At 36.1% G+C, this 21,166-nt stretch overlaps 1 protein-coding gene across 4 annotated transcripts in view; it reads right to left on the bottom strand.

Moving 5' to 3' along the window:
- The window catches only part of ERBIN (erbb2 interacting protein), a 95,841-nt gene that overhangs the window by 47,243 nt on the left and 27,432 nt on the right, over nucleotides 1-21,166 (bottom strand). For all 4 annotated transcript variants that reach the window (XM_039365130.1, XM_039365121.1, XM_039365112.1 and 1 more), the window contains 10 exons: nucleotides 15,624-15,680; nucleotides 14,468-14,665; nucleotides 9,534-9,651; nucleotides 7,613-7,691; nucleotides 7,405-7,494; nucleotides 5,082-5,138; nucleotides 3,146-3,209; nucleotides 2,645-2,719; nucleotides 1,990-2,134; nucleotides 1,076-1,148 (listed from right to left, as the gene is read on the bottom strand). In XM_039365130.1, the coding sequence (XP_039221064.1) occupies nucleotides 1,076-1,148; nucleotides 1,990-2,134; nucleotides 2,645-2,719; nucleotides 3,146-3,209; nucleotides 5,082-5,138; nucleotides 7,405-7,494; nucleotides 7,613-7,691; nucleotides 9,534-9,651; nucleotides 14,468-14,656 (890 nt within the window). In that variant the 5' untranslated portion in view covers nucleotides 14,657-14,665; nucleotides 15,624-15,680. The remainder of the gene's footprint in view (nucleotides 1-1,075; nucleotides 1,149-1,989; nucleotides 2,135-2,644; nucleotides 2,720-3,145; nucleotides 3,210-5,081; nucleotides 5,139-7,404; nucleotides 7,495-7,612; nucleotides 7,692-9,533; nucleotides 9,652-14,467; nucleotides 14,666-15,623; nucleotides 15,681-21,166) is intronic.

Below are 21,166 nucleotides of genomic sequence, written 5' to 3'. Positions count from 1 at the left end.
TTTGGCATTGCCTTTCTTTGGAATTGGAATGTAAACTGACCTTTTCCAATCCTGTGGCCACTGTTGAGTTTTCCAAATTTGCTGGCAAATTGAGTGTAGCACTTTTACTGCATCGTCTTTTAAGATTTTGAATAGCTCAGCTGGAATACTGTCACCTCCACTAGCTTTGTTGTTGCTCAGATTTTCTAAGGCCCATTTCACTTCACATTCTAGGATGTCTGGTTCGAGGTCAGTGACCATCTCATTGTGGTTATCTGGGATGTTAAGCTCATTCTTCTATAATTCTTCTGTGTAGTTTTGCCATCTCTTCTTAATCTCTTCTGCCTTTGTTAGGTCCCTGCCATTTTGGTCCTTTATCATACCCATCTTTGCATGAAATGTTCCCTTCATATCTCCAATTTTCTTGTAGAGATCTCTGGTCCTCCCTATTCTGTTGTTTTCTTCTATTTCTTTGCACTGTTCATTTAAGAAGGCATTCTTATCTCTTCTAGCTGCTCTCTGGAATTCTGCATTCAATTGGGTGTATCTTTCTCTTTCTCCTTTGCCTTTCGCTTCCCTTCTTTCCTCAGCTATTTGCAAAGCTTCCTCAGACAGCCATTTTGCTTTCTTGCATTTCTTTTTCTTTGGGATGGTTTTAGTTGCTACCTCTTGTACAATGTTGCGAACTTCCATCCATAGTTCTTCAGGCACTCTGTCTATCAGATCTAATTCCTTAAATCTATTTGTCACCTCTACTGTATATTCATCAGGAATATGATTTAGTTCATACCTGAGTGGCCTAGTGCTTTTCCCTACTTTTTTCAATTTAAGCCTAAATTTTGCAACGAGAAGCTCATGATCTGAGCCACAGTCAGCTCCTGGTCTTGTTTTTACTGAGTGTATACAGCTTCTCCATCTTTGGCTGCAGAGCACATAGTCAATCTGATTTCTATGTTGACCGTCTGGGTATACGGGTATGCTAATAGATTTAAGTAGGCATTAAGTAACACTATTCTATTTAACAAGTATTCATTGAAGAACCATTAAAAATGGCATATAACATGTTCTTTGTTAAAGAAGATGTAGAAATACCTACCCTCCTATGGAATCTGGCAAATACATTAACTGATTTTCATCAATTTTAAGAACTGTTAATTTCTTTAGACAACCTATTATAAAAGAAATATTAAAATGGTAGTCATACAGGATTCATATGACATAATCTATATCACTATAGAGCAGTGTTTCTCAACCTTGACAATTTTAAGGCATGTGGACTTCAACTCCCAGAATTCCACAGCCAGCATTCTGGGAGTTGAAGTCCACATGCCTTAAAATTGTCAAGGTTGAGAAACACTGCTATAAGGAAGCATGCAATAGCAATCTCTCAACATATCTTCCTTTTTTTTATGTGCAACTATTTCACTGTATCCTATGCAAGCCTAAGCAGCAAGATTATTCTAGTCCTAGATCAATTGCAAGCAAAATCAAAACAAATTTTATTACAGAAGAAAAAGTACTTCTTTTAATTTATTGTTATTTATTATTAAAGGTCATCCACAGATACTATCAATTGAGGAAAAGAGGAAACAATTTATTTGCAAGTGTCCTTATGGCTACTAGAGAGCAATATCTAAAACCATAAATACTTAATAATTGACAGACCTAATATTTTGCCAGCTCTCTGATCAAAAACCAAGCTGGATTGGGATGAGGAGAATTCTAGACTAATAAATCTGACAAGCGCTGTATTTTACAACATGCTAACTAACACAAATTAATTTGGAAAGATTAATCCACCTACTCCATTATATTAGATTTGTTAAACCACTGTCATTGTTTCCATTGATCAGTGAATTTTAAGTTAACTTCAATATAAAATTGTTCTTTAAAAGAAAAAGACAAGGTATGTTTTTTGTCTATGTGCTACAAAAGTGCATTTATGTTTAAATAAAGAATGCCAAAATGTTATAACAATTGTATTATATATTTATGGCTAACAATACAAACCAATGGACTCTGGCAGCTGCTGAAGTGAATTACTAGATAATAGCAGATCTTGTAAACTTTCACATCCTGAAACACCTTCTTCAAGAGTTTCAATATTGTTTTTGGAAATATCCAAGTAGGTCAAGTGCTTCAAGCTGCCCATAAACTGAAAATACAGAGGCACTAGTAAAATATAATATTTATGAATTAAAACATGAATATACCTTACTTAACAGGTAATGCAAATTAATTTTAATGCAATTTTATTTGCTATGACATATCATTTTATGCTCTTTTACAAACTAGGATGTAAATTTTAATCAAAGTTTTAGACAATCCAAATCTAGAAAAATTGTCTAGATGAAGATACAGTATTTCATTATGGGATTCTACTAAAATTTTAAACCAATTCCCTTTCTATGAATTCAAGAAAAGTGATATACTATGTGACACAGAAGAATTAGTCCTTGTCATGTTCAGAATTTTATTCCAAAGGTATATTTGTTCAGTGTTTTGCTAAATGTAAACTTTTTTCATTAATCTCTTTCAAGAAAGGTGATCAACATTAATATTTGTAATAAAATACAATTGTTCACTTAGGCATTAAGCATACTACTGAATTGTCATAGTAGTTGTAATATAAATATAAAATATAACAATAATAAATATACATTACCCCTGGAACAAGTGTTAGTTTGTTATCATCCATCCAAAATTCTTTTAACCCACTTAATTGTTCAAGTACTTCAGGCTGATAGAAATTAAAAAAAAACAAAACCACACACTATGATATATTTCTACAATGGAATATTTAATAGAAAATACAATATTAAGAGAAAAATGTTGAGAATTTTGCTGATTTGTTTCATGTATTTATACACAGATGTTTTACTCTCTGTTCAAAATCTGTATTTTTTTCAACTAATATATTTATTAAATTACATAAAACTAGAATTGTCAGTTCAATGCATAATTTCAATGTGTCACCAAAACACCACACTAAGAGCAAATAAAATTTGGAAAAAAGCAGTCAGATTTAAAATGACATAACTCAATGCCTTAAAACAGATTACAGTTAGCTTACAAAATAAAATTTAACACAATTTCTTATTTGACATTGTCTAAAAAGTTTAAGAATATGACCTTTTAGCGAAACTGTTACTTAAGTGCAACTTACCACTTCTGTGAATTCATTACTTCCCAGATCTAGCCTCTCCAACTGAGTCAGTCTATTCATGGTTCTGCAGAAATGAAACGATTAAAGGTACTTAGATTTAAGGGAAATACCAATTATACCTTATTTTCATCTGCTCATTCTGATGCATTTTAAATAAGTATTACAGTTAATAGTTCTAGAAAACATACCAATTAGCATCAGAATTCATAAGAAGCAAGCAGTCATATCAATCTTATTACTAAGATTAAATGATTTTGCTCTAAATACTAGCATCTTAGTATATATGTTTCCTGTGTTCTAATCTAACTAATAATTATTGAAAAAAATTATATGCTGTCCAATTCACAGCAACTCTGTAAATAAAATAAATAGGCATAATTAATTTATATATACGGATGTTCAAAGCTAAATTAAGAAAAGTTTATTTGTTAAAATAATAAAGACAGGATACAGATAAAAAAATTTAAAACTGAAGACAAATGGACGTCTGTTGTATAATGATGGAAAAGGAATTAAAAGTCAAAATTATGACACGTCATAATAAAAAGGACTAATTAGGGAAAACACACAAAACTATCAACATCTTCAAAGGAATAAAATTCACAAGGGAAAAAGAAAAAGCAAACCTTCCTGAATATCCTCATCAACAGTAGCAGATATATAGCAAATTAGAAACACAAGTCTATCCCAAAACCTTCAACACCAACCAACCTCCCACAAGAGAAACTAAACAGTGTAAGAACACTATTGAGACAAAGACAAACACACTGCAGCAACCCTGAACATCAGAAAAAGAATCAAATCATCTATACAACTTTTCCAAACAAAATGGATAGCCCGTCAACTTTATCAAAAGTGTCTCACCCTCAACCCAATATTGCACAATCAACACAAGTTGTGAAAAGGATAACATTGCCATACATCAAAAGATCTCAAAAACCATAAATAGACTATTACAACCAATACGGTTATTGCTACTACTAATAAACCAACTAATGCCCTCCAAAACATCCTAGGTAAACTAAAAGACCCAGAAGAGAAAACAGAAGTCACCTGCAACATATAATGTATAAGGACTATAACTGTCACTATGTAGGACAAACAAGACTAGCAGCACACAACTAGCAGGCAGAAGACATGATGAAAACTCTTTAATTTTACACCACATGGATAGACTTGATCATAGTTTCAACTGGGAAACTGTGAGTATCCAGGACCAAGCAAAATCCAAAACCATTGGAGAATTCCTGGAAACGTGGCCTTCAGAAAATCAGCCATCAACAGGCACAGATAGAAAAAGGAGCTATTTACATCTAACCAACTCAGAGAACACAAACAGAAATGTTGCTGATAGATACTCAAGTTATGAGCATTCAATAGTTCAAAGTCACAAGATCATGATTACCATATCCCAGTTAGCTACGATCTTATGATCACCATTTCTTATATTGCTTGCTAGCTTCTCACAAGCAGAATCAAAGGAAAAGCTGGAAGGAAATCATGGTCACATGACAACCTGAAGAGTGCTTATTTAACAGTGGCAACCAGTACTGCTAGAATCACTATTGCTAAGCAATGTGGTCATATAATGTCGTACTTTACAACTTGCATGCCAATTCTGGTCCCAAATGCTATTGTACACTGAGAACTGCTGTTGTATTACAATTATTAAAATATGGTTATGTTTTTAACTAGATGATAAATATCACAGACTTAATCATGCTATATGAATACTATAATGGAAAATTACAGTCAAAATGAATAATTGCATAGATGAAAAAGAAATAATTCATAGCAATTCCAACAGGAACAAACCTCAAACAAGATAATGGTCCTAGAACATCAAGACTACTTACAGTTGATATAAAAATTCTGATTTTCATTATATTTCAAGTAATTCATACCAAAATATATTCAAATACCACTGTATACTTACTTTGGCAACATTTTTAACTGGTTTTCTCTAAGTTCTAAAATCTGGAGCTTAGTTAACCTATAAAAGAAATTCAATGAATTACTTTTTGAGAAGTATAAAATAAACCTATTAATATAACAGATTTAATTTGATTTGCAAGTATAAACTATTAACATAAATTTGTGGCCTTAGCTAATAAAGGACTATTTTAAAACACAGCCCTTCAAATCATGCTGCTTGTTTTCTCCAATATTTAATTTTTTTTCTATTTTATAAGAATAAGTTTCTAAGATCTAACACAGGGGTGTCAATTTCACTGAGGGCCGCATCAGCATTGCGGTTACCCTTGGGGGGCCGGGTGGGTGTGGCCAGAGTGGGTGCAGCCTACTGGGTAGGAGTGGATGGAGTAGGTGTGGCCTACTGGATGGGCGTGGCCAGTTCTACGTCGTTCGCATCAAGGGTGCCTGTGGGGGGCCTGTGCAGGAGTGGGACAGATCTGAGGGTCTCTGGAAGAAGGGGGTGGAACCGGGGCAAAGGCCAAGGCATGGTCCCCTGGGGCAAGTGCCAAGATGGCCACCACAAAATTGTACATTGGCTCCCTCCGGCCGGCCTGGGTTAGGGCCAAGGCAGCGGGGGCCGTTCCCTCACTGTTTCCAGGATGGCTTCACAGGCCACATGAAACCACTTCACGGGCCGCATCCGGCCCCCGGGCCTTGTGTTTGACATGTCTGATCTAACATAAGTAGAGCTTAAAATTATTTCAAAAATAAACATACATTTCAATTTTTTCCCCTAAAATTACTTCACTGATTTTGTCTTCCTGAATGGAATTTTCTTTATTTCTGAGCAACAATGTTGTCCAATTATAATGTTAGCCTATTCTTCCTACTTGATTAAAATAAATATGCAGGCATAATTTTTACTGCCACAACATGAGATATTAAATACTCCTTACGAGTATTTAAAATTCATCTTAATCACTGAATTCCTTTTATTTAACATCCTCTAGATGTTTGTCTAAAACAGAACTGCAATCATTCATTCATTAATTTACTTTGTATTCTCAAACCAGTGATTCTGAGTGGGGTTGAACAATCAGAAAAACAATTAAAACACAATATAAACGAAAAATTAAATACAAATAGTAGCCACAAGATAGTATAATTAGTTGGTGTCAGCATAACCAGGAAATGGGACCCTTCATAAACACTGAACCCCAAGTCGCGCCAGGTAGGTCTTCAAAATCTTCCCAAAGTCCAGCAGGACCATCAGAAGAGAAGGTGAATTCTAGAGGGTAGCCGCTACAGCAGTAAAGACATTCCTTTTGGTCCCCACCAACTAACATTCCTTGGCTGACAGAAGTCAGTAATTAAATATGATTAACCATGCTCTAACCTCAATCCTTGTTTGATCAGTTTCTATCTCAAAATTACACTGGATATGCAGCTTTGGGGTCTGCAACACTGATTTTATAATCTTGATTTGTGAAGCTTGCATCTGTGAATAATCGAGGTAGGGGCTTAGCTAGGAGCCATAGAGCAGCTGAATAAGGGATTTTGCTGTGAATAATTTGAGGGGATACATTCTCCACTTTTTGCACAGAAGATTAGTAGGATTGCAGAAGAGCTTTTTTAAATCTGCATGACCATTGCACTGACCCAGAGTCTTGAAAAGCAATATTTAAATTATTCAAAACCCTGATCTACTGAATGTCCTGCCCTTTTATTATCCAATGAAGTTTCCTGAATGTTTTAACAAAAACCATTATTTTGGTCCTCTGGAAGTTTAATACAAAGTGATTTTCACTGAAATAGCATCCTAGGTTTTTGAGTGCATGCTAAGGCCAACTGGGTCCTTGAGATAATGGCTGCATTATCTGCATAAAGGACATATGGAAATCCTTATCTGCTATACTAGGCAGATGGAAATTTGGATCTGAGAGTTCTTTTTGCTAATGAGTTCATTTCCAAATTGAACAGACATGGTGCTAAAATGTATCAATGCCTGACTTCCCTATGTACAGAAGATGAGCTCTAAAATTAGACTTTGTAGATCACATCTTATTCTCATCCTAGAGTTTGGATGATTTCTAGATTAAAAGCAAGAGCCTCGAGTCAATGTCCAATCCCCCTCTCCCTATAGAAGTTTTGCGACTGAATCCAATGCTGATTTAAAGTTGACAAAAGCCACATATAGAGAAATTTGAAATCTACTATAGTTCTGAATTAGACATTTTAGTACAAGGACATGGTCTACTTTGGAAGTATTTGGAAGACTCATCTTAACGTTCCATCCTCTTTCATAGCTAATAGTGACTTGCCTTTTTAAATTTTTTAAAACTTACCTGCCAAAATTGGCTGGCAAAAATTCCAGAAAAGCATCGTTCAGATATAATTGTGTTAGGTTTAACAACTGTGAAAATCCATCTGGAAGCCTAGATAAATTTAAACAGAGATAAATTTAACAAATAAAAGATCATATGCTTAACCTGAAGACATATGTGATACTCATTGTGGAACACATTTTTAAAAAATTATTACAATAGAACTTACTTTGAAATAGGATTTACACTGGCCTCAACAATTGCTAAAACTTTACAGTTCTTGATATTTTCTGGAAACTCCTGTATACCTGTAGAAACAGAACATTAAAAAGTATCAGAAAGCGAGTTTATGTTATAAAGATATTACATGGGAGTTGACATCTAAACTAATAAAATGGATTTTCTGTATCTTATTCGTAGCTAAAAGACTTACAGTTCAGAACTGGAAAGACAAACATATAGCTCAAACTATGCAGTGGTCTGCAGAATTTATTAATATAGCTTAGCTTTGCATGACTGTAACAAATCATGGCTTCTATTTATTGATATAAGTGTTCCCATAAATTTATACGGTACATGTTTCTTTTTTTCATAATTCTTTGTTTTGTGTGGGTACTGTATATAGTGTTGCACAAACTACTTCTCTTCAATTGTGCAATTATGATTAGAGAAAGATGAGTAGTAATAATGCACTGCAAGGTTCATTTAAACTGCAACAGCAATTTTTTGAACTTATTTTTTATTTCAAAATTTTATTGAAACTGCAATAGGCACAGCATTCTTGGATAAAGCAAAAGCTTTTGTGATGTATAAACTACAAAGTTTGTGTTTGATTAGCTAATTTAAAAGAGTAGTGAAAAATTTAACCAAAATGAGTGTTGAACTGACTAAATGTATTAATAATGTTTATACAAGCTATCAATGTTTTTAATGATCCTCAGAATTCAGAATTGTGGAAAAGGTTATGCTGGAATTATATACACTAAAATATTTTATTTCTTTGTCCCACAAAGAGAGTATGAAATTTTATCAAAGTACTGTACCTAGTTATGACATTTTGAAATGAAACTGAGAATCTGGGCAACAAAAAGAAAGACCACCAAATAACATTACAACAGAATCAGCAATTGGAATAGATCACAAATATTTACAGCAATCTCAGTTCTCAGGACGGCCCTAACAAAAGCAGGTTTGAGGAAATCCTATAATTTGTTGACACAAAAAATAATAAAAAAGTATTTAGAGACAAACAAAAGAGAACACATCACACCTACCCAATTAAGAATACACATGGAATGCTAACCAACTGCCATTGGGAAAGAAGGAAAAATGTGATGCTTAAATTTTAAACAAAAAGCATCACAAATAGAGGTAATTTGTTGCAAGTCACAATTCTAGCAGTATATTTCTTTTAAACAAAGGTAAATTATTTGAGCAATAATTAATTTCAATTTGGGTTTGCAACTTAGCTGTGTATTACTTGTAAAACTGAAAATTCATTCTGCACCTATATGTTCCCTTCTTCTTGCATGTCTGAATAAAGGCAGCAGGAGTTAAGCTGGATTTGATATTGTTTTTGTTCAGCTAGGCAATTTTATTGAACTTGCAAAGCTGAACATGAATAGACGTGGTTAGCATTTGGATGGAAGGCCACTAGGAAACCATAAAGGTATCATAAAGTTATCACTAAAGAAGGCAATGATAGATCAAGAAAACTAAATGGATGTGTCCATAAAATAGTTAATCGTCAGGCTGGTGTATGACTAATATACTGTAACAAACACATAAAATATTTCTAGTGCAAGCAGATAAGAACTCTCCAGTTACTGTGATTTAAAATATAAACATCTTCCATAACTGTAGTCTCCAATTTAGTCTGGTTGCATCGGAAAGCATTATACAGATTATTTTCTTTCAACTTCAGTTGTGCCATGCTAAAGCACATTCCTTTCTAAAAGAAATATGAAAAGTGTTTCGGTGAAATCAATTGAGTCACACATTATGAAATTAGTACATGACAAAAATTATGTCACGTCTAACACACTTTTGGACCTTTAAACCCAAGGTTATTTCCACAGATTCAGAAATCTAAATATCCATTTTTATGCCCTTATTCTTTGGTGTTCATTATAATATTATGAAAAACTCACCATTTTTGCTGACATCCAGTTCCCTGAGGTTAATGAGATTTGCTATGGATGCAGGCAATGTTGTTAAATCATTGTCCGGCAAACTCAACTTGTATAGAGACTGACAATTAAAAAGTTGCTATTGAGGCAAAAAATAAATAAATAAAACTTTTAATGAGGCACAATACTTATGAATCTTCAAAATTATCTATAAAAACATTGTACAACTTTTTGAAAATAATAATTCATAACTTATAACACTTCAATAAGTAACACTTGTAGCAAATATAACTTTTATGATTAGCGCATTTATTTTTATCAAGTGAACACAGAGACACACATGATTCTATTCATGCTGGTAAGATTAGGCTAAAGCTTGTATTTATAAAAATGGAAGCATGACAAACATGTGATTTCCCCAATCACCACCCAACATTTGGAGATTCCTTGGTGTAGTCCAATATAAATTCTATAAATAATCACACAATTGGAGACTGTCCCCAATAACCTGTAAGAATTTATACTGGTATAGTCAAGGTCAAACACCAGCACTTCCCCTCCGCTCACCCTTTTCCAACCCATGTGGTCTGACAAGAGTTTAAAAAATCAAAAGTTTGCAACAAACCTTCAATTAATATAAATACAAGTTCCCTAACCTTCATATAATCCAGATTTATGTAACAACCGAGATTTATGTAACAACTTCAGTGTGACCTATTACCAAGAAATCTGGGAGATGAAGTTAATACAAGTGGATAATAGTTATGTTGGGGAACAATGAACTAATAAAAATAGTGTTGAATCTATGGCTTGAAAAGGCAAGTTTTCAACTGGTGCCTAAATAATAGTATAGTAAAGTAGGTGCTTCCCCAAATTCCAGGGGGAAAGCATTTGAGGGTGTAGAATTTTCACTGAGAAGATCAGACTGTGAATAGCCATCAGATGATATTCAGCATTTCTCAGTAAAAGTTGCAAGGTTTATAATCTAGCAGATCTCCTACACAGGTTTAATTTGTTTAGCAATCGCCTCATACAACAACCATTTGCAGTTAGAACAGTGATGTAAAAGTAACTTTACACCTAATCCTTGTGTTTTATGACCTTCACAAGTCTGTAAAACAAGGAAAGTTGAAGTAAGATTTAAGCACAGCCATGGTTTCATTCGGTATCAGCTTTGTTTAACAACCAAGTTGCCAGTTGCAATTGAGGTCACTAAATTTGAGAACTATTTGTAGTCTAAAATAACATAAAAAACATAAACCTAGCTTGGCAGACAATGCAGTACAGTGCAGACCACATCCAAATAACATGTATCTGTTATTTCTAAGTAAACACAACCCATGTAGAACAAAATCAGTTCCATAATTCCTGAATTATGGAACCAGTCTCAATTTTATTAAGATTCAGTCTCCTGAATCTCCTCCCCATTATTCTGGTTCAGAATCTGCACACCTCTCCTAATTTGAATGATATAGAAAAGTCAAGTCAAGGGTGATATTTAGCCCCCCAAATTTTGATGAGTCCTAATGGCTTCACATATACCTTAAATAACATGTGGGGGAGAGACTGCCTTGAGGCACCCCATAACATAGTTTTAGGGTGTAAAATCACACTTGCCCAGGATATTACTCTCCAAAACTGTCTTTGCAAGTTGAAGGAGAATCACTATAACACAGTGCCCCCAGTTCCCAACTCACAGAGATAGCCCAAGAGAGTATTCTATCAACAATACCAAAAGCTGCTGAGAAATAAAACAGAATAAATAAATTCACATTCTCTTTATCTCAGTTCCCATAAGAGATCATCTATCTCATCTAGTTGACTAAGAGCCACCTTATTTAACAGACCCCAATTTTCTGCCTAGTCACTATGTGCTGGCAGATTTGGCATGTTCCAGATACCTTCCAACAGTACCATCTATGGGGGGTTCCAGAAATGTGCTTTCTTTGCTGTGGCAATCTACAATGCCTTGAAGACGTGATTGTTTTCCTGGGCATTGGGTTAAAATGAATGCAGCCCTTTACTGGTTGTATTTTTGTCTATGTTTTTGTGTAAAGTAACAGGATCCCCATTTTGTTTTGTATTGCATTTTTATGGTTTATTATATTGTGAGCTGCCCAGAGTCAGGCAGCACCTAAACTGAATTAAATAAGTAACTAAATCTATCTATGCTGACTCTGTCCCCAAACCAGGACTGAACCAAGATCAAAAAGGATAAAATATACATGCAAAAATTGGAAAATAGAGGAAAGGTTTATAAAGCTAATGGCAAAATTAACTCCTTTGATTAGAGAAACAACCTACCCCTTGTGGACTTTTTGCTGAAAAAAAAGAGAAAAATGAACTTGTAATTTATGGGTTTGGGGATTAGAAAGGGTATCTAATGGAAAGAAGGAAATTATAATGCAACCTTAGAGAGAGAAGGTAAAATATAAATGCATTTATGACCACTGCCAAGAAGATTGGAAGGCGCTTCTTTATAATCTTTTTTTCTTTTCTATTTCTTTTTCTTAATTTCTTTCTTATTCAGTATTCCTTCTTATTTTCTGTTTCTTTTCTAATACCTGCATTGTTCTTCATAAAAATGTCTTCAATAAACATATTTAAAAGTCATAATCAGTATCCTCTAAGCCAGACATGTCAAACTCATGACGTCACATGACATTGCGTATCGGGACAATTTTGCCATTACCGGCAATGGGGTGGGCACAGCTTCCGGATGATGTGTCCGGCCCACAGGTTTGCAGTTTGACACCCCTGCTCTAAGCAGTGCAACTGCAAAACTATTATGTGCTGAGGCACTTTGAGACAATCCGGGCAATGTTTCCTCAGGAGAAGAAAGACAATGGCCTTTCTTCCAGTCTGATGGCACTACTCCCCCGTGGAAAGATTCATTTACCACTCCCTGCATCCACCCATTCAATCCCTCAGCCACTTCAAATGAGGCCACATCACCAGAGATCACTAAGTGTGTTGTCAGCCAAGCAGATACACAATTCTTATTATGTCCTTGGCTTCATAAACTGAAATACTGTATATCCCATAAAACAGAATATGGTAAGCTGTTTTCCCATTCTGTAAGGGGATATCAGGAAAATATATCCTCATTAATGGCACAGAAACTCTACCTCTAACTTGGAAGGAGGAAGTATAGATATAAACCTACTACAAAATTGTATGCATATAAAAGCATACAGACAGCTTAATCAAAGTTGGCAGGCTTTCTGATGTCTACAAGATCTCCCTTCCCAGTGAAAACTAGATAAATCCTAACCTTAAATTTTATCTGAAAAAGTGCTACATCTTAAATTGGGAAGTGATAATCAAGAAGTAAAAATAAGGCTAGGATCATAAAATCAATTTATATAAAATATTCAATCACATATTCCTGATTATAGTGCACATTTCAAAATGTAATTTACATACAATTTGCCATCTTTGAGAGGTTTGTTGCAGATAAAAACATTTTGATCTTCCTAAGGTATATTTTAAGTAGAGTTATTCTGCAATTTTAGATCTCCAGAAACATGGAGATTGACATTTAGAGTTCTAACAAAAAGCAACTTGGGATGAGTAAGATCAAAGAGGTAAGTAAGATATCTACCTCATTATATTTAGGGCACTGACACAGCTTGTATCTACTATTGTCCTGTAGTATATGAAGCTTTATTTGCTGGGGTGGTGCAGAAGGAAAAGGTGCAACTGTCAACTGCTCATTGTGAAACATCTGTTTCAGGTAATCTAATAGTTTTTAATTTGTTGAGCTTTTGGATCTTGAGATTGCAGACAATATGTCTGAGTGACAGAAGCTGCTTTTCAACATTACATTTTTTTGCTGATTCAGCTAGTGAAAAATGTTTCTTTGCATGTGATGATATTGCAATATCACTGTGATTAGAATGATACTGATTATACGGGCCTTTTTATCAAAACTTTTATATTGGACTAAGATTGCCATGGTCATCTTGGTAAACTATCTAATTCTTTTACGTTTTAGTGTTAACAACCAAAATAACTTACAGCAATAGAGCCATACAAAGCACCTAATAGGAGTGCTTCACAAAAGATGCTAGTTTGAGTGAAGCACCTTTTTTGTGAAAAATGAAAAATGTTGGAGGGCCTGCTTGGCTTCATCAAAGGCTATTCCTGGATATGTCTGCATGTGAATGCAAATGCTTCACTTTACTAGTCATTGCAGTGAAAACATCATTTAGAAAATTAACAACATTCTTCAGAGATGCCTGTCAGCATATAGTCTGCTTTAATGTTTTAATGATGATATTTTCTTCACATTAACAAGTTTTCTGAAGTGCCTCTTCCTAAGGCAGGGTTGAGATCAATATATTAAAGAAGTTATGCTCTATTCTACTATCTGTGTTTGAAAAATAGAACACAAAATTACTATTCAATGTAACCACTTTATTTTGACCTTTATTATTTAAAGTTTACAGGAAGCCACTAGGAAGGATTTATCTGAAGCTCTAGAGAGCAAAAGTGCTATTATACTTCACTTAGGAATGTGCAAAACATATTGCTTGGATTCTAAACCTTACCAACAATTCATGTTCAAGGGGGTCATTTAGAAATATTTTTAAAGTTGATGCTTCTGAAAATGGAAATAATCTATAGCCTAGAATACTATACAATATTTTCTGCTCCATAAAATATATTGTGATGGCCACAATATATTTTATAGAGCAGATGCTAGAACAATGCTAGAACAATAATCAATAACCAAGCAACGATGGTTAATTTCAACAAAGATGACATGCACGTGTACAGAACCTTATATAAATATTGATGTCAACCTTGATTTGTCATATCAATATTTCTTTCCTATCGTACAAACATAAAACTACTAGAAAATTTACTCTATCTTTATACACAAAGCATTTATGTGAGGATTCACTGTTATTCACTTACATAAAGAAATGCAATATTAGAATGCAACATACCTTTGGAAGCTCTTCAATTTGATTAGCATCTAAATAGAGTTCTTCCAATGTCTTTTCAAAAGTAAAAATTTCCTTAGGAACCTGCTCAAGGCTGCAGTGAGAGTAATCAAGTGCAGTCACAGTTTCTTCTTCTCCACGCAAGCAACGGCATGGAACCAATCGCACAAACAAGTTCCGTTTTGTTGTCATTTTCAGGCACTATTATTGTTAAGAAAACAAAGAAGTACTCTAAAAATAGTAACATACCTCGGAAGTTGAATAAAATATTGCCACAGATTTACAGATGAGTTGTTTTTAAATGAAAGACACTAAGTACTTAGTTCAAATCACATACAAACTTTTTAATGTTATGTTCATGAATCTTCTTGAACAAAATTATCTCTAAATAGAAGTATTAGCCTCTTTATACTAATGAATCTTCCCAAAAAGATGTGAAAGCCAGCTATGTAACTATCTTTTACAACTTGAACAAAATCTAAGAACTTATAGAAGGTGAACTCATCAAATTTGCAGATGACACCAAGCTGGAGGAAATAGACAACACTTTGGGAAGATCAACAGAAAAGTTGTAGTTCATAGTTGAACTGTGGGGTCCTCAGTGCTTTTTGACTTGGTTGTTTTCTTGCAGATATTTCACTACCAAACTAAGCTACATCATCACTGCTAGTAGACAGTGGTTTGCTCTCATTTTATATACTAGTGGTTTCCCGGTTAGTGTTGATGGGAGTGGTCTTGGTGATTCCTTAATTGGCCAATTGATAAACCAACAATGAAGAAGCAAACAATACCTCAATTCAGATAAACAACAGTAAACAGTAAACAACAGCCCAATCAGGGAACCACCAAGACCATTCTCACGAAGACTGCAAGAAAACAAGCAAGCTCAGAGGACACCAAGAACCTCCCTTTGGAAGACAGACTCTAGATTCAGAAGGATCTTGACAAACGTGAGTACTAGGCCCTGTCCAAAATGTCAAACTATGCACTTATAATTGAATATAATACCTAAATCGTCAAATATTATTTCATTTCCTGATTATTTTCTAACATTTTATTAATATTCCTAACTGCTATATCTATTTCAATAAAAAAGCCCAACTGAAATATTACTAGTTAAATAAATAATTAAATGAGATATCCATGCAGTCATGCTTACCACTGGATTATTATTTTCTCTCTGTTGCTTCTTCCCTGAGCTTTCAAAACCAACATTCTGTGAAAAAGAAACAATAATTTTGGTCAAAACTATAACTGTGTACAATATTCTACAACTTTCCATTAATTTTTTGCTAATACTTTCCCTTTATTAAAATATGAACAAAAATAAGCTATAAATCAAACCACAAACTGCAGTAACAATTTTAAAAGACATTAAGATATGTACAATAGAAGAAAATCTATAAAAGAGCTCAAAATGCAGTCATCTGCTACCAAGTGAGGGTGTTTCACAAGATAATGTCTCAACTTAACAACCAAAATTCCAATCCCAATTGTGATTCTAAATCAAGGACTACCAAACATAAAACACTACACTAATAGTGCGAGCTTGATAGAATTTTGCTCATTTTAACCTTGAATAGTTATGTCACCTGCAGTGAATATAAGAAGTGAACAGTAGGGAATGCCATACTGCCCACAATTAATTATTATATGTCCCAAAGATTAAATTCTTTTTCATATACTTAAAAATATCAAAGGCATTCTGCAGTTATTTCAGTCCAAGATCTAACTCTAGGTTATTTAAATTGGTTTTTTTTTTTAGTGATACATTAAATTTTAAGAGTAGAGTGAAGACCCCCATCAAGCCATGTTATTGTGGCTGCTTCCCAATTTCAAACAACAGTTCTAGAGGAGTATTTCATTAAATAGTACAATTTGCTGGTACAATTCAGAATCATTAGTTCCATCAATTATGGCAAATTATCCTGAGGCAGCACAGGAGGCCCAAACCATGCTATTGCCACTACATTTCTCAGATAAGATTCTTATGGTGGATTGCAAAGTTGACCTTTTGCCAAACAAACTTTTCTTTCAAGGAAAAAAGTTTTATTTTGATAACATCTATCCACAAAATATTCTTTCAATAGCCTTCTGGCTTATCCATGTGGACTTTGGAAACTGTAGATTGGCAGTGATGTTCTTTGTAGAGATTGCAATAAGGCGGGCAATTACGTGTACTTCCAGAAAAACGCATGGGATATCTTTGTTCCATAAGCTGCACTGGTTGCCCATTTGCTTGCACATCCAATCCAGATTGTGAGTTTAACCTTTTCAGCCCATCATAGCATGGGATCAGATTATTTGAGGGGCCACCTTTACCCAATTACATCTGCCAGTCCCATTAGATCTGACAGAGAGGGCATGCTCTGAGTCCCATCTGCTAGGGACTTATAGTTGGAATGTCCCAGAACGTGGGCTTTCTCTGCCGTGGTACCCCCTTCAGCAATACTCCACTTCATAAAGTAAGGTTGGGTTCCATCCCTGTTAATGTCCCTTAAAATCTGGTTATATCATTTGGCTTGGGATCTCAGAAGAGGGGCAATATTCAATGATAGCTCGATCATTGTGCTTAATTTATTCTCTCCTGTACCTAGTGGCTGTCTTTTAATAATGACTCATTTTATTAGTAATTGTTTATGTGTTTGTTTATTTGTCATACACGACTCAGTCACTTCTTATGAGATGGGTGCTCCCTCACAAGAGAAGCTTTTAGTTCCTTCCATTGGTGTGATCTATACAATCAGCCTCAAAGTTATTCGTGAAGTCAAAACTTTTTGGAAACTTGGGAACATCATTTTTTTTTTGGGTGGGGGAGCAGGAGGAAGGAGAGAAGGGCGAGAAAACCACTGCCGCCTTCCCAGCTGGGACTCCATGCTGCCCGGCCTCGCCCTCCGCTCATCCGATGGAGCCGCGGTGGGGGCTGGTGCTGTGTGGTCCCTGCCAGCGGCTGCTCCCCTCCCCCCAAGGCACCCCTTTTGTCCCGGCACCCGCCCGAGCCGCCTTGGGGGCAGTAGGAGGAAGAAAAGGAGGAAGAGGATGGCAAGGAAGCCACCACCAGCGGAGAGGCAGCTCTCCTCTTACCTTTGCTGAATCTCCTTCTTCCTTCCCGGCAGCCTGGACTCTGGTGCGCCTTCCCAGCCAGCGCGGCCAATGGTCGGGCTGGCTGGGGATCGCAGGGGCTGGTCTCCCTTGGGCCGCGGCTTGCGGGAGGGCTGGCCTGCTCAGCAGCGCCTCCAGCGGGCCACTCCCAGCAGGGTTCCTGGGGCTTCCCCGGGCAGCTCCAAGGCACGAGGCCCTGGCCGCGCTTCCCCCAGGGGTTGGGGCACCCGGGCACAGGGCCAATCAGGAGCCCTGCAGGAGGTAAGTCTGCCTGAGAGAGAGAGAAGGGAAGCAAAAGTGCCTCTCTATCTCTCTCTCTCTGCAAATGGCAGAGGAGGCCGTGCGGACATGGATGCGGAGCGGTGTCTCGGTTCCTAAGACTATCGGAAATATGTGTTTTCCGATGGTCTTAGGTGACCCCTATGAAAGGGTCGTTCGATCCCCAAAAGGGTCGTGACCCACAGGTTGAGAACCGCTGTTCTAAGCACTTTGATTCTAAATTTAATTTTACTGATCAAATTGATACACTGCTGTCTACTAAACATTGTTCAATTATTATTGAATTCAATGATTCCATCAAATTAAGTCAGTTTATTGCAGCCATGAGGCCAATATATAGATAGTCATCAACTGCCATTCAGTTATTATGTATTTTTAAAAAGCTCCTTCCTCAAACTGGCACACTTTTGCAACCAATTGCAGGGTCAGTGGTCACCTGATGACATTTTTTGTCAGTTTCCAATGTTTTCTGCCAGTTTCTGGTAAAAAATGCCCATTCAGAAGAATGGATTCACTTAATTTCTCCTATTACCTTTCCTGTTACTATACTACAGAACTGGAAAAGGTGCCAAAAAAGGTAATCAAAATCACTGAAGCTGCAACAGCAACTTTATGAAACTAAAGAGATTAGAAATTTTAGTCAAAAAAGACAGTATAATGGTGGAACACAAAATCCTGCACCATGTGAAAAGTTTTTCTTCCACTCTAACAATGTTAAAGGAATATTAAATGTGGGAATCTTCAGATAGAAGAGGAAGCATTTCTTTATACATTGTAGACAGCTCTGCACTGGATTTAAAGATGAATCCCAATTTAGATAATTTTAAAAGGCAGTAGGACTAAATCATGGAGAAATCAGTTGTCAGACTTCAGACATAAATATCTTATCTCCCGAAGCATAATCCATATTCAGTAACTATATAATTACTGAAGCTAATAGATTTCACAATAATAGTTAATTGCAGATGGAGGCAGAATAGTGAAATCAAGTTTTCAGAGCTTCCTCAGAGTTTGAATCTGAAATCTTTTCCTCACACTTTTTCTACTCAGCAGACTCTTGACCATTCTTTTACCAGGATTGAGATTATAATGCATCTGGTCTATACTTACACAGTGATTCTACTAGTGTTGTTTACAAGCTTCATTCCTTACATGAAATGTCAATGGGCAACACTGATGGCTTTTACTGAACCCTCAATGACAAGCATGGTAAATAACAGGCAGCATAGTGTAAATACAAGTTGCTACACAGAAGCAGTGGAAAAAGGTTTATTATTACCTTCTCAGAAATTGTAAATTTCTGAAGGCATCTAGTTGATCTTTGATTCACAGAAAATGCTGAACTAAGTAGGGCTTTAGAGAGCAAAGCCGTCAGAGATCCTTGCAAACGAAGTCAGCGCTGGGAGCAACCGCCTCCCAGCACTCTAAATAGATGCCTTCCGGCCAGCCCCACCCACCTCGCCAGCATCTGGCGTGAGCACTGGTATGGCAGCAAAGTAAGGAAGCAAGGCAGGATTTCAGGTCCCCGCCGTTTCTCCATGACAATCAGCTGCTCGGCGGGACAGCCTTACGGTCACGTTCCGCAGGTTCCCCCTTCCAGCATACAGGTACGAGGGAGGGAAAGGGCTGTCGCTGCCATCTCTGCTGCTGGTCCCATCTGCTGCTTCTGGACGCCTCCATCCAACGATCTTGTCCCCCTCCCGTTAGTGGCAAGCCACAGGGGCTTAACAAAAGTGTTATGGTTAAAGCAGACCGGAATGAATCAAGAAAGTTTATAAGAAGTCCAAAAACTTCTAAATAGTATTATGTTGTTTTGTTGTTGTTGTTGATGAAGACAAAAGCTGTAACAAAGTAATTCCACCAACTGTCATGACTCAAGAATAAGTCAAATATATGTACAGAGATACCAAAACAAAATCTGAAATATCTTTGGTTTTTCTTTCTGTGCTTTTTAAAGGCACAGAAAGTCAGCTCTCTCTTTTGGATGGGCTTGCCCATTTTCATTTGTCCTTAATTTCTGCAACCATTGTGACCACTTTGAAATTTGTGCTTACAGTTGTTATCATTTTATCTTCCATTCATACCTATTCTCTCTGTTAAAGTATGTTCTCTAATGAATGCAAATTGCTTGTATTTAAAAACTGAACAAAATCTATTGTTACAACATAGTCTATATACTGCTATTCCAGTGTATAGCAACATTCTGAATTCTACATACAACAGAACAACTAAGCTAAGGAAGAAATAGAAGAAAAATAATAACTGAAAATGTTGCTAATTAAATATTTTATATTTGAATTATCATGAAATAAAATAAGGATTATATAAATCCACAAAGTCCAAGAGTATGCTTTCTGGGTATAGGTAACAAAAATATATTTATCCCCAAATTACATTGTATTCAATGTTAAGGCTGAAAAAAATTGGATTAACTGAAGAAAAATATATTCAAAATAAATATATTTTTCATTAGTTTTGTAACAGACATGTTGTTTTATGCTCTTTTCTCACTTTTAAGGTGAATTTTCAAAACTCCAGCTCCCTTTAGAATGATTTTTAGCTGCTATTTCTAGAAGATCTTTAAATGGATAGTCCTCAAGAAATGACAGGCCACTTAACAATGGTTCAAAGTTACGACCAATAACCCAAAACGATATGTGACCATGTTTCAAAGTTACAACAGCTGCAGTGCCCTTGTAAGAGACCACAGAGCTGCTGCAGCACCCACTGTCTCTCTTTCCACCATCTTGCCCTGATGTGACCTGCAGTGCTCAGGCCTGCTTGCCATGCCTCCTGGAAGCAGCCACCATTTTCAGTGTCCCCACAATTCGTTGCAGAAATGGTAGCTGCTTTCTGAGCTTTCTGTGACAATCAGCTGGCCATTTGTGACTGCAAAACTGTCATGCCTGGCTTTAGGAAGCCAGCCCTTAGCAGTCAAATGATCAGCTATGAAGGCCTGCATAAAGTTGTGTGGAGACTTTGAGAGGCTGTAAACAGGTGGGTTTGTGCCTGCACGAGGCCTGCCACGATCTCCCCAATCCTTGACCTCCATTTAAAGACCTGTGCATTTGTTTAATAAATACACAGTGGAGAGCGGGGATAGCTGGTTGTTACTTGAGGCAGTTCATTTAATCTTGTCCCAACTTCCAACCCTAATCAGTAGGCTCCATTATAGTCGTAACTTGAAGACTACTTTAAAAGATCCCAAGTTTATTGCTACAGCATTACATTTTGTAGGGATTCATTAACACCCTCAATATCAGGAGAAGGTTTTTTTAAATTTAAAGAAGGAGGCTGGAAGCAATATTAGAGGATTTAAAA

This window comes from Crotalus tigris, unplaced genomic scaffold (assembly GCF_016545835.1).
Source record: "Crotalus tigris isolate CLP2741 ecotype Arizona unplaced genomic scaffold, ASM1654583v1 scf7180000017592.2434428, whole genome shotgun sequence".
NCBI classification, from domain to species: domain Eukaryota; kingdom Metazoa; phylum Chordata; class Lepidosauria; order Squamata; family Viperidae; genus Crotalus; species Crotalus tigris.
Note: the sequence above shows the minus strand (reverse complement) of the source record. Positions and strands in the feature narration are given on the sequence as shown.